General features: G+C 41.2%; 1 protein-coding gene across 2 annotated transcripts in view; it reads left to right on the forward strand.

Moving 5' to 3' along the window:
• The window catches only part of FNDC3B (fibronectin type III domain containing 3B), a 471,921-nt gene that overhangs the window by 290,424 nt on the left and 167,360 nt on the right, over window positions 1-14,137 (forward strand). For both annotated transcript variants that reach the window (XM_073626229.1, XM_073626230.1), the window contains one exon: window positions 12,436-12,494. In XM_073626229.1, the coding sequence (XP_073482330.1) occupies window positions 12,436-12,494 (59 nt within the window). The remainder of the gene's footprint in view (window positions 1-12,435; window positions 12,495-14,137) is intronic.

Consider the following 14,137-nt stretch of genomic DNA (forward strand, 5'->3'; position numbering starts at 1 on the left):
AGTGAGTCTGGAAGAGTGTGAAACTGATAAGACTGTCATCAGAGAGAGAGGAAAGATTGCAGAGTGTTGGAAAGATTGCAAGGTGTGCAGCGGTGGGAGAATACAAGGTCAAAGGTGTGGCCATCAGAGTAAGTAGGAGTGTGTGTCCATTGTATTAGGTCTAGAGATGATGTTTCATTGAGAAGTTAAAGGTAGTCAGGGTAGTAGCATTAATGGGGATGTGAAAGTGGAATTCAAGGCTCCACCTAACTAATCTTGCAGCTGTCTCCTCCCTCCTCCTAACACCTATTCTGACTAACCTGTGTAGTCAGAATAGGCTGACATAAGAGAGATCACATGACCAGACTGGAGTAGGCTGGAAATAGGTAAGTATATAGATCTTTCTTACACAGGTTGGTCAGAACAGGTGTTAGGAGAGGGGAAGGGACAATTTTAGGAGTACTTATGTGGTCCTTGGACTTCCAATTTAAAGTCACTAAGAATGATATTGTGTATTTTAAAGGAAAGAAAGTAGGGTAGCCAGGATGAGAAGTTGCCAAGGAAGTGTGACAAGAGTACAGGAAGCTGATAAATGATAAAGTTCTCAGAGAAACTGGAGAAAAACAGTGAATACAGTGAGGAGAGGGATAGAGACAGAAGTGTAGGAAGAACTTGAAAAGTATTTTGTGGGGATAGAAAGATTCCAACTCCCCCTCTTTTTCATCTACTGGGTCTGGGTGAGTGAGTCCACTGGTGGCCACCATGGTAGAGGACAGCTGGAGGGGCAGAGCATATTCTTTGCTCCCAAAGTAGTAGTAACTCTCCTCGGCTCTCTGACACTCTGGAATGTGGACAAGCCCTCACTATCCTCCTGTGCAATGCAGCACTGATTACATCGGAGAACCTGCAACCAGGGGAGTTGCAAAGAGAACTTTGGGGGACTGCTCTCACAGTGCCGAGAAAGCCTGTGAGATCTAGGAATGAGGTAAAGGCAGTTGTTTATTTTTCTACCCTTGGAGTACAGAGTGGCCTCACTGAAAGGACATTTTCCATTTACCTGGAGTTAAAGTCATATTAAACCCAAACCCAAAACAATAATATATTACAGCTTACCAATCATTAGATGTGATGGCTGCATCAGTTTGCTTTTTTTTTAGGATCTTTTCCCTCTGTTTTTACCTGGTGATCTGACCAGTAACACACCTCTAGTTTAATACCGGCCATAGGTAGACCGATCTTCTCTGTGTTGATTTCCTCATCAGCACAGTCAGTGTTGATGGGGGAATCCCTCCCATGAAGCTATTGTGTTCTCCTGGCAGGGGTGGGGGAACCATCCCCGCCAGGAGAACACACAGCTACATCCGCCGGCAATAATCACGTGAAAAGTTATACAGGCTGGTTTTACCCAAGTTGATCGATCGATCAGTTTTGGTACAATCATCCTGCCTATACATAGTTTGAATCTTGGCCGGTCCCTTCTGAAACGGCTGAGATTCTAACCATCTAGGCTGACTTTAGAGTGCCTCCACTTTGAAAGTAAGAGCAACAGAGACACCTTTGGATAACAGGGTAGGGGGAGTGTTAGATGAAGTAGTACATTTAGATACACTAAATTGAAGCCCAAATCCTGCTAACACTTTTTAAGCAGTTACTGCAACAGCTTTGTTCCTTTTGGAGATAAAGGTTGTACATAAATAATAAATAAAAGTGATCATTGTAAGCACCCCTGTCAGTCTTCAGTGGTTTGGGTCAACCATATAACTGCTACATCTGCTGGACAGCGTGTTCTATTGAAAAACAACAAACGTCCTAGCAGGTTCACCAAAAAAAAAAAAATGAATGCAGCTACCACATCTAAGAATTGGTAAGTTGCAATTTATGCTTTAAATACTTATGAGTCAAGTGTGGAACAATTAAAAGTCAGGAGAGTCAGATTTCTTATTTGTTCTGGGTCATTCACTTAGAAAGTTCAGAGGCCAAAGCATTGGTATGACAGCCAGGCAACTAGTATTTTAGAAAGAAGATGACAGCAATGATAGCTCACAGATTTCTTTTCTGGTTGGTTTCTTTTTTACGTAAACTACTGTATACTGTTCTATTGAATGACACAATATATTAACAAGAAGTATAGTTCCATCTAGTGGTCAACTTCTAGTATGTACCAAAGTTTTAAAAAGGAGCTATCTCCACAACTAGCACGGTATTGCCTCCTTAAAATGATAAAAAATCTATTACAAATGAAGATGGATGAGACAATGCTATTAGACAGTGATGTAATTGTAGGATTTCTGTAATTAATGGCATGCCAATACAGACATCTCTTGTGTCCTAGTTTATAGGTGCCTTTAACATGTGTGTATATTTTTGTAGGGCCTTGTTTTATTTGCGGCCTGTATGTTTTATGTGTTTTTGATATTTGAACAACTAAAGCTAGACTTTAGGCAGGTCGCTAAATGCAAGGTTGAAATACTCATATGTCATTGGTACTAGCAGAAACAATTCACAGAATGAATAATACAATGTCCCATGCTAAGATGGTAACCATCGATCAAAATCAAATTCCAAAATTTGAAAAACTTTGGCATCCTTGGATAAAACAACAGTTCCTGTCAAACTTCAATGACTCTGTCCTGTTGCCATGGTAACAGATTAAATGACTTACAGAGACACCCATTCTAAGGCTTCAAAGAGAACTAAAAAGAATAATAAACTGACGAGCGGGACAACCTTGTGGACCATTCCTCTGCCTTTCTACCCTTTTTCTTCTTTCTCTTTCCTTTTCTCCACCTTACGATTAAAGCTCATTATCAGAATTTATTTGACCTATATACACTCTACTTGTAAACAATATGTATAGTAGGTATAAATTATTTAAATACCTACAAAAGTAACTAAGGAAATGATATATATCTTTAATTTAGGTTTACGTGAACCCAATGTTTAATATTTGAAATTTCATGATATTTACCTATATAAACCCTACTGTAAAACAATGAGCTTACTTTATAGATCCTTGTAAACTTACTTTATGTATCTTTATAATATTGTATACTCAATAAACTTCTTTTGACAAGAAATACTCATATGTAAACTGTGTTGTCTGCTAAAGGACTTGTAGTTCTGCCCAGCCATTTTTGTGATTCGTACATCTCTGCCAGACAACACAGCTAGGAGGCTGTTAGCATTAAGGTATACAGTGGTCTCCTCACCTCCAGATCAGATCAATAAGTAGTAGTAATACACTGATAAACTCATTCTTTTCTCCCCTGCAGTCAACATAAACGTGTCAGGACATGCAGCACAGCCTGAATAACTAATGGTCCTAGTTCTGATGTGCAAAGAATGGCTAGAGGCTGATGTCATGCTTATGGTAGCTCTTTGTAGAATACATATAAAGGAATATATTGTCTTTTTGTGTATCTAAACTTTTTTTGTTTTGGCTAGTGTGGAATGATTAGAAGCCCTGTTGTTTTTTTTTGGCTGCTTTTGTCCCTGTGGACATTCACCTTATCTATTTTTCCTGGTGGCCATTATCACCAAAACAGGAGTAGAAGGCATATTTCAAAGGGGAAATATTCTAATGCTGACAATCATCTAAGGGATAGAGATTTTCTCTCACTTCCTGTTGTGTTTTGGCTTGAGATACACTTTTAATATTTGTAGATATCTACACTTAGTTCAGCTTGAATTTAGACCTCATGCCAAGGATCTTGTTTGAGAATATGTCAGTGTTTGGCTTTTAAAACCAGCACCTCAACTTACCTTTACGGGGAAGTTCCGCTTTAAATACCAATCCACACTCACGAAGGGGGTTAGTTACTAAAACTGGAAAATGTAAAATCTGGGGCAGCTCTGCACAGAAACCAATCAGCTTCCAGTTTTTTTTTTGTCAAAGCTTAATTGAATAAGCTGAAGTTAGAAGCTGATTGACTGCCAAGCACAGCTGCACCAGATTTGGAGTGCTCCATCTTTAGTAAATCTCCCCCAAAGTCTTCTCCAGGCAAGCAAGACCAGCCTCTGACGAACAAATGTGTCTGTCAGTGGTGACAAAGCAACACGAGGGTGACACCGATGCTCAGAATTCAGAAGTGGTGTGATAGCATTGTCACCCCATCATAGGAAGTAACTTGGCAGAATTATTGGGTATGCAATAGTGAGATTGCAGTTACCGTATTTATCGGCGTATAACACGCGCCGGCGTTTAACACGCACCCCAAGTTTAGGAGGGAATTTTAAGGAAAAAACTTTTTTGGGAGGGAAGTTTAAGGAAAAAAACTTACATATAAATGTCCATCAATGCAGCCTTATCAGTGTCCATCTGCAGCCTTCCCCTGTGTCTTTGCAGCCCTGTGTCATTATTGCAGCCTGTGTCATTGCAGCCTTCCCAGTGTCTTTGCACCTTGTGTCATTATTGCAGCCTTCCCAGTGTCTTTGCACCTTGTGTCATTATTGCAGCCTTCCCTGTGTCATTGCAGTCTGTGTCATTGCAGCCTTTCCAATGTCTTTGCAGTCTTGTGTTATTATTGCAGCCTTCCCTGTGTCATTGCAGACTGTGTCATTGCAGCCTTCCCAGTGTCTTTGCAGCCTTCTGTCATTATTGCAGCCTTCCCTGTGTCATTGCAGCCTGTGTCTTTACAGACTTGTGTCTTTTAAAATTGGCGCCGATCGGAGGAGAGGAACGAGCGCTGTGTACTTCGGCTAGACTCGGCTAGACTCGGCTCTGCTCACAGTCAGGGGCGGGACTGCGAGAGGAGAGAAGCGAGCGCCGCCGACATACACAAAGCCGAGTGTACTTCGGCTAGACTCGGCTCTGCTCACAGTCAGGGGCGGGACTGCAAGAGGAGATAAGCGAGCGCCGCCGACATACACAAAGCCGAGTGTACTTCGGCTAGACTCGGCTCTGCTCACAGTCAGGGGCGGGACTGCGAGAGGATAGAAGCGAGTGCCGCCAACATACACAAAGTTGAGTTTACTTCGGCTAGACCCGGCTCTGCTCACAGTCATGGGCGGGACTGCGAGAGGAGAGAAGCGAGCGCTGCCGACATACACAAAGCTGGGTTTACTTCGGCTAGACTCGGATCTGCTCACAGTCAGGGGCGGGACTGCAAGAGTAGAGAAGCGAGCGCCGCCGACATACACAAAGCTGAGTTTACTTCGGCTAGACTCGGCTCTGCTCACAGTCATGGGCGGGACTGCGAGAGGAGAGAAGCGAGCACCGCCGACATATACAAAGCCGAGTGTACTTCGGCTAGACTCAGCTCTGCTCACAGTCATGGGCGGGACTGCGAGAGGAGAGAAGCGAGCACCACCGACATATACAAAGCCGAGTGTACTTCGGCTAGACTCAGCTCTGCTCACAGTCATGGGCGGGACTGCGAGAGGAGAGAAGCGAGCGCCGCCGACATACACAAAGCTGAGTTTACTTCAGCTAGACTCGGCTCTGCTCACAGTTAGGGGCGGGACTGCGAGAGGAGAGAAGCGAGCGCCGCTGACATACACGAAGCTGGGTTTACTTCGGCTAGACTCGGCTCTGCTCACAGTCAGGGGCGGGACTGCGAGAGGAGAGAAGCGAGCGCCGCCGACATACACAAAGCTGAGTTTACTTCGGCTAGACTCGGCTCTGCTTACAGTCAGGGGCGGGACTGCGAGAGGAGAGAAGCAAGCGCCACGGACATACACAAAGCTGAGTTTACTTCAGCTAGACTCGGCTCTGCTCACAGTCAGGGGCGGGACTGCGAGAGGAGCCTAGTCCAGCCGAAGTACACTCAGCTTTGTGTATGTCGGCTCCGCTCCTCACAATCAGCGGAGATCGTCGGGATTGGCGTATAACACGCACCCACGATTTTCCCCTGATTTTAAGGGGAAAAAAGTGCGTGTTATACGCTGATAAATACGGTAATTATTATAATATGGGATTTATATAGTGTCAACAGTTTGTGCAGCGCTTAACAAAATTAAGGCAGACATTACAGTTATGTTACAATTTGGTACAAGAAGAATCAGAGGGCCCTGCTCATTTAATGCTTCACAACATATTTTTAGATTGTAAACTCTAACGAGCAGGGCCTTCTGATTCCTCCTGTATTGACTTGTATTGTAACTGTACTGTTTTCCCTAATGTTGTAACGAGCAGGGCTCTCTGATTCGCCCCTGTATTGAATTGTATTGTAATTGTACTGTCTGCCCTCATGTTGTAAAGCACTGCGTAAACTGTTGGCAATATATAAATCTTGTTATAATAATAATATTATATTTGATATATTGTCTCTATTTCTACTTTAACTCCATCCTTCACACTTGTTTCAGGTCACCTCTTACAGTCACCATTGGCCAATACACTTTCTTTACCTTGCCCTGTAAGTCTAAACATGAGTAGTCTCCTGAATGTGTAACTGTCCTGCTCCACTCTATGGTGATTTGTAGAATACTAAGGGATGTTTTACTTCTGAGCAGAGAGGAAAATCTGGACAACTGATTTTGAAAGACTTTCTGGCATATGGGATTGTTTGTGGATAAGTAATTGAGAAAAGGTTTGGTGCATGGAAAATATTAGCAGACTGAAACCCAAACATGCTATAGTCTTGTGTTTGTTAGAGGATAAAAAAAAAAGATAAAAGCTAAACCATCACAATTATGGGGTTAAAGCTATTATTTTCTCCTCACTCAAAAGAAAATAATTTACAACAGTTTCCTGTAAAGCCCCCTACCCAGATGCAAGAAGGCATCATAGTACTGTGACATCAATATTGTAGATATCTCACAGTGGGCAATATCAGAAGGCTGAAAGTTACTTATTTTACATGTAGTGACCTATGTTACAATGTAAAATGTATCGCTGTTCTACACGAAACCAGATGATCAGGTATGAAAGTCATAGCCCTCTCTATGCTAGATTCATCTTTTAGTTACAGCTGCTGCATCTGCTATTACTACTACTACTACTAATTATTATTATTATTATTGTTACTAATTACTACTACTACTACTACTAGTAATAATAATAATAATAATAGAGTAGTAACAAGAGAAACAATTTAAACTTGCATATTTACATTTGTAAATACTGCTATTTAATACGCATTTTTGTAGTTTCATTCAAGTGAAAGCACCATAAAGTGAATAGAAACATTTAGAAATATTGTCCATGCTAATAGGTTAAATTAAATCTCTTGTTTTAATTAGATACAGTTGAAACACATGTATCATTTGCTTATTGGTTAAGACAGTTCTTTATCTGGAATGTAGATTTTATTCTTTGGTCTTGACTGACCCCTAATGGACAAGTAATATATTGCTTCTCAAAAAAACGAAGTAATTAATAACCGACTTACTTTTACTCATGCAATATGCCTTACTTACAGCTTTTTTTAAAATATAATTTTTATATATATATATATATATATATATTTTTTTTTATAATATGTACTTTGTTTTACTTACCTTAACTGGCTTAATTCTGATATACAATTCTGTTCAGAACATTTTCTAATTTAAACACTTCTGCCACACAGCACAGTTCTGCCTGACCTTACTTTCCTTCACTGCTTGAAAGCAACACAGCTTGGTTGGGGCTACATTTGAATAGTAAATATACAGCATCTCACTGATGAGGACATAGCTGTCCTCTATCCACCAGTCAGCAAGCTCCAATTGTTAAATTCATAACCCTGTGCATTATAAGGAAGTCATATTTGCTCATGGTGTTGGCCTTTTCTCTTCCGGTAATGTATATGGGAGTACAGAGGCTAATACAAAACAGAATAAGGAACTGTTTTAAAATACAGATTGTATTTTGATGTACAGACATTTTACATTTTATTTATTTATTTATTTCAGGTACTTATATAGCGCCGTCAATTTACGCAGCGCTTTACATATACATTGTACATTAACATCAGTCCCTACACCCTCAAGGAGCTTACAATCTAAGGTCCCTAAACTCACATTCATACATACTAGGGACAATTTAAACAGGATCCAATTAACTTACCAGCATGTCTTTTGGGGTGTGGGAGGAAACCCACGCAGACACAGGGAGAACATGCAAACTCCAGGCAGGTAGTGCCGTGTTTGGGATTCGAACTAGCGACCCTTCTTACTGCTAGGCGAGTGTGCTACCCACTACACCACTGTGCCATTTTATACATAATTGTATTAAATGTATTTTATATCTGACTTGCTTTAAAGTGTATTTAAAGCCAAAACATTTTTTTTTTTTTTAGTTTTAGATAAAACAGGAAATTGCTAAACCCTGCTGGGAAGATTTCCCTTAATTTCCTGTCCTGGAGACACAACAGAAAATGAAAGTACATTTCTCCAAAGTTAACAGAATTCCAAACCTAAAGTGCAACTTTAAAAAAAAAATGCCAGCAGAAAGTATTTAATTGCAAAAAAGACTGTATTAGGGGGAACTCATAAAGAGTGTCTTAGACACCCATCCATCGGGCCACCACACCAAAATTGTCAGTGCTTGCCTGAATTAGACACAGGTAGGAAACCACTGCCAGAAAAGTGCCTTGATTGCTTTATTGAACCACCCTGAATATGTCTCTTCTGCAAACAGTGCCTATTATTTGCCTGTTAGCAAATACCTTTAGGCTGTACACATACAACTTAGTATACAATCTCAGCATGCTTTGGTGCCTTGGAATTTACCCCCGGGTGCATGTGCAAAGAGTTATGTTGTCCCACACCAACCAATTAAGATGGGCGAAGATGCAGAACCCAGAATAGGACTAGGTGATGAAGTTGTTAACAGCAACGAGAGAGCTTGTGGACTTTGCATCGCTGGAGGGGAGATAAGCACTGCAGATTTTAGTTCTACCTTAAAGAGTTGTTATAAAGACGGGTGGCCCAGAGATTTTTCCTGCTGCAGAGTGACAGCTGGAAAGGCAGAGGGCACTGAACAGGCTAGTGCATTGCCCCCCCCCCCCTTCCCCAGGCCTGCCATAGTACTGTTTGATGGTGTCACCCGGGTTCAGACTGCACCCCCATATCAACACCACTGACCCCACTAACTATTTCCCTCACTTCACTAAAAATTATGTACCTGAGCTTTTCAGCGACCTAGCAATGTTCCTTGCTGCAATACTTTCTTCCCTCTCTTTCTCTTCTCACCGGGACTCAGGCAGCAGTGATAGCCATTGGCTCCTGCTGCTGTCAGTCAAATCCTATTAGCAGAGAGAGGTGGGTGGGGCTGAGCTGCACTGTCAATGGGCCTGATCGAGCCCACAGGTGTGTTACAATAGGAAGTGGCTTTCTATGGTGGCACTCCGAGAAGAGGATGAACCAGGAGCAGCGGCGGGGGTCCCCAGAAAAAGAGGATTGGGGCTACTCTGTGAAAAACCCTTACACAGAGCAGAGCAGGTAAGTATAACATGTTTGTTATTTTATGGGGAAAAATTTAACATTTACAATCACTTTAAGTATTTAAGTAGTTCATGCATTCATTGTGTTATGTTCAAGGGTGTTGGGTTAACAGAATGGCTTTTTCACTAATATTATAATATTAACCTCCCTGGCGGTATTCCCGAGTGTGGAGAAGAGTAATCACCGCTCCAGGAGGATTAGACAGGCAAAAAGTAAATCCTTCTTGGTTAGGAGGTTGTTGGTGCTGGCTACTGCTAGTAGCAATAAGACGAAAATAAATGCTGGACAACCGCACTCGTAGATTTGCTTTGTTTATTCAGAAAATTCACATCAAAAACAAAATAGCAGCAGACAGGAGAAGAGCTGACGTTTCGCACTAGCGTTAGTGCTTACTCATAGAAAGTGTGGCTCGGGGTGAATTTTCAGTAGCAAAAGCGGTAACCCCGAGCCACACTCGGGATCGCATCGCAGGATCCAGGAAGAGCTTACTTACCTTGTCCCCTGGATCCTGCGATGTCCTCCCCGCTGTGTGTGCGAGCCGTGTCTCCGCTCGATTCATCACATCGCCGAGCTCCGTTCCCTGTGAGCGTTGCGACGCACGGGGACAGAGAACGGCACCAAATTCAAAAAGTTAAAAACACATAACACATACAGTACGCTGTAATCTTACAGATTGCATTACTCTATCAAATTATTTCACATCCCCTTTGTCCCTAGTGGTTTGTCCAGTGTCCTGCATGCAGTTTTATATTATAAATACTATTCTTTCTGCCTGGAAACTGGAGATTGTCCATAGCAACCAAAAAGTGTCCCTTTACATCAAAAGCGGTTTTAGACCAGCTCAAAAACAGCGATAATAAATTAAAATCACTTGCAGAATTGAGTGATAGTGATTTGTGGGGAAATCCGTCATCAAACACTGAAAAGTAATGACAGTGACATTTCTGCAACTGAATTTCAGTGTTTTTGATTTGATTACATTATTGAATAATTTTTATCATTATTATATTATTATTTGTTATAATTATTTATAGTTATTTATTATAGTATAATTTATGAATTCGTGTTTCAAACTTTATCATACCCGGGATATCTACTAGACTCTTTTTTGGACAGATTTAGGTATGTTATTCCTAAGAATTACAGGCCTACAATATAAAACGCCAAATTTCCATGCAAAACATTGTACCTCTTTGAGCATCAAAAATCTGAAATAATCATACCACCAGGAAGGTTAATAATGACATGCTTTAAAACGTTGTTTAACTAGTTTTACCCTAATCCTTTGTAGAAGCCACCCAAATTTGTGAAACTTTCTTCAAAAATGTTAACATATTGCTAATACAAGTTTTTTTTATATAATTTGTATTTGGCTGCAGCAGCTGTTGCAGTAGTAGTGGTATAAATGATTAAAAATGTGCCTTTACATTTTTGGTGGCCTGTGTACTTCTGTCTGTCTCTAATCATGAGATTTTGAGCAGAAAGGCATGATGACATTGGCAGCTGCATATACTGGGGTTGATTTACTAAAACTGGAGAGTGCAAAATCTGGTGTAGTTGTGCATGGCAGCCAATCAACTTCTAACTTCAGCTTGTTCAATTACGCTTTGACAAACATTTTTATATGCAGAGATGCACCAGATTTTGCTCTCTCCAATTTTAGTAAATCAACCCCTCTTTGAGTAGCTAAAAGTGGCCCTTTCTCCAGTTGCAATTTAAGTTGTGTTGTCCCTGTGTTGTTGTATCTTGTATTTCTTATTCTTTTGGTATGAAACATTAGTGGTGATTTAAAGTGACTCTAAATGTTTAATCGTTGTCCTAAAATAACAAACATGTCATATTTACCTGCTCTGTTTAATGGTTTTGCACCGAGCAGCCCTATCCTCCTCTTCTGGGGTCCCCAGACGGTCCTTCTGGCTCCTCCTCTTCTTGGTGTGCCACCATAGGAAGCCACTTCCTATGGTGGCACGACTGCAGGCTCGGTCCCGAGCCATGCTGACTGCGTCTATAGACACATACAGTGTGACTCAGTCCTGACCCCCGTCATCTGCTCCTAGGGTTTGACTGACAGGTACTGGAGCCATTGACGTTTTATATCACTTTGCCCTCCATCTAGATTGTAAGCGCTCACAAGCAGGGTCCTCCTTACCCTTGTCTTAAATTGTATTGTAACTGTACTACCTCCCTTTATTCTGTAATGTGCTGTGTTAACTGGTGCTGCTATGTAAATCCTGTATAATAATAACTTTAAAGATTATTCTTTACTTATACGCAACCACCTGAAATAGCATTTCATAACAACTTCTAGCATGTAATTTTGCATAATATGTGTGACTGAACATAAAAACACCAAAGTAAAGTTCTAATCAATGTGAAACCCATTTCTAAGGATTAAAATCACCTTTCAGGTTCTTGTTATTGTCTGCATCCTCATTAGAGAGATTTCTCTTCATTTCCAGTTCTGGTCACACGCAAAGCATTGTTTTGGGCTGACCTTGTTCCTTCTTTTGAGATTTGTTGTAATAAATAGTATTGTAACCACAAAATACAGTGTACCATCAATAAGGGATGCCATGATGAATGACAAGGTTTATTTCAATAAATCATAAATCATACATCAACTACGGTGTGTTCTGCCTGGACTAACAAGTCCTGGTTTAATAGCTTGTACTGGAATGGTGATAGCTCCATATTTTAGGGAGGTTGTTTGAAGTGTAGGCTCAGCAGCCTCTGTTTTATTATGTACATGTTCTACTGTACACCGATCTCCCCATCCCCACCCTGATAGCCATCTCTGTAGAAATGGATTGGGGAGTTATACATTTTTCAATGTGCGGTTGAGGTGTAATAGAAGTTCTTGCAGGTACCAAGCTGCATTTATTCGCTTTTTATCTAGAGTTTGATGCTTGTCTAATTTTTCACAATGACCATACATGGATTTCTGGATGCCAGCTCCTTGATGCAAAAGTGTTGTGTATTTATAGCATGAGAAACAGTGTATATAACACCATGTATAGTAATTCAGAATGAATGTAATGTACAAGAAATGTGGCGTGGGTTACTGACTAAAACAGTTTTCTGTTGCAGAATATGAACCAGAAGTAAAGAAGTTACATGAGGTGCTTTCAGGAATTGAGAAGTTAACGGTGGGTTTTTCTAATCAATGTATATTTTGTTAACCAAATGTATTCTCCTACTTGTACAATTTTTTTTTATCAATTTACATGGTTCCAGGATATTCTTCAATGTGATATACAGAAGACTAATCTGTTAAAACAGACCAAACCCAGTTAAATTAGCTTGTGATTCAGACACCTCTGCTACATACAGACGGCTAATTAGGTGATTCCTTATTTCCTGCGGGGCACATTTTCCCTTATATCCCCTCCACCTCCAGCCTGGATGAGTAACAAGACAAAGCTGTGTAAATCATCGGACTGACTGTGCAAACTTATAAATCCTTTGGTTGATAAAACTGAGCATATGTCTTTTAATTGCATATGTAGGTGTTTGACTGGGGTTCTCTTTTTTATGTCTTCCTGACAGAGCTTAGAGTCTAATGTCCATACTACTTCCATACAGACATACTTAAAGCAGAGCTCCACCCAAAAGGGGAAGCGCCGGTTATTTGCCTCCCCCCTCTGCTGCTACATTTGGCACCTTCCGGGGGGGGGGGCGGGTACCTGGTTTTGACAGGTACCTGATCCCACTTGCGGGTGACTTCGCTTCAGCAAAGTCATCCAGGAGTTCAGCCCCCCTCCTCCTTAACCCGCCAACGGGCCATTAACAAAGCGCGGCTCGCAGTGGGGAACCGGCTGTGGAACTGCAAGGCTTCACTGCCGGTTTCCCTTACCCGAAATGGCGGTGGCAGCACCCGAGAGCTGATTGAAAATCGACTCGGGATGAAGACACCACTAGATTCGTGGATAGGTAAGTGTCCTAATAATAAAAGTCAGCAGCTACAGTATTTGTAGCTGCTGACTTAATTTTTTCTCTGACGGAGCATGGAGCTCCACTTTAAGTGCAGCCTTCCTCAACCAGGTTTGCATGGAACTCTAGGGTTTCCTCAGAGGTTCTTAGGGTTTTCCTGAGTAATGAGCAGTGGTGGATTGATCTTCCTTTTACACTGAACATGAACTTAAAGCATATGTCAAGGCATAATAAACAAAAAAACATATTCAGTACATATCTGCAATATGTGCTCATTTGACCATGGTTTAACCCTTTAAAGACCCTGCAAGTAAAGAAAAAATCCTGTTGTTTTTCCAAAAACAGACTCGGCTCTTATTTTCCTATCATAGGCAGACATCACACAGAATTTTTGTGGACTGAGTGGTGTCAGCCCTGCCCATTATTTTTTGCTTTAATAATAAACAACTAGTAGGTCTAGTTACTGTCCTTGAGATAACACAGGTAAGAGAGCACAAAACAGGACAGCTCTGAATTTCTGACAAGATCAACAGGTATTGTTTGTACTTATAAAAAAAACATACGTTTATTATTTGGTTTTACATAAACAGGATGGGCGTTTTGAATTGCCGGCAGATTTGACGCAATTCCGCCTGCAATTTCAAGCTGTGAATAACATATCACACAACTTGCGTTTCAAAAGCCATTAGTTTGAATGGCCCCTAAAAACGCGGTGTGGTTCTGCCGTAATTGTGCCACAATAAATCTCGCTGCAATTGTGGCAAACCACATCAAGTAAAGCATGTTGCCCAAAAGAAGCTCCTCAACTTTTTTTGGGTAACAAGCCTCACACAATGCGGTTTGCTGCGATTGCAGCGCA

The sequence above is a fragment of the Aquarana catesbeiana genome, linkage group LG04, assembly GCF_042186555.1.
Source record: "Aquarana catesbeiana isolate 2022-GZ linkage group LG04, ASM4218655v1, whole genome shotgun sequence".
NCBI classification, from domain to species: domain Eukaryota; kingdom Metazoa; phylum Chordata; class Amphibia; order Anura; family Ranidae; genus Aquarana; species Aquarana catesbeiana.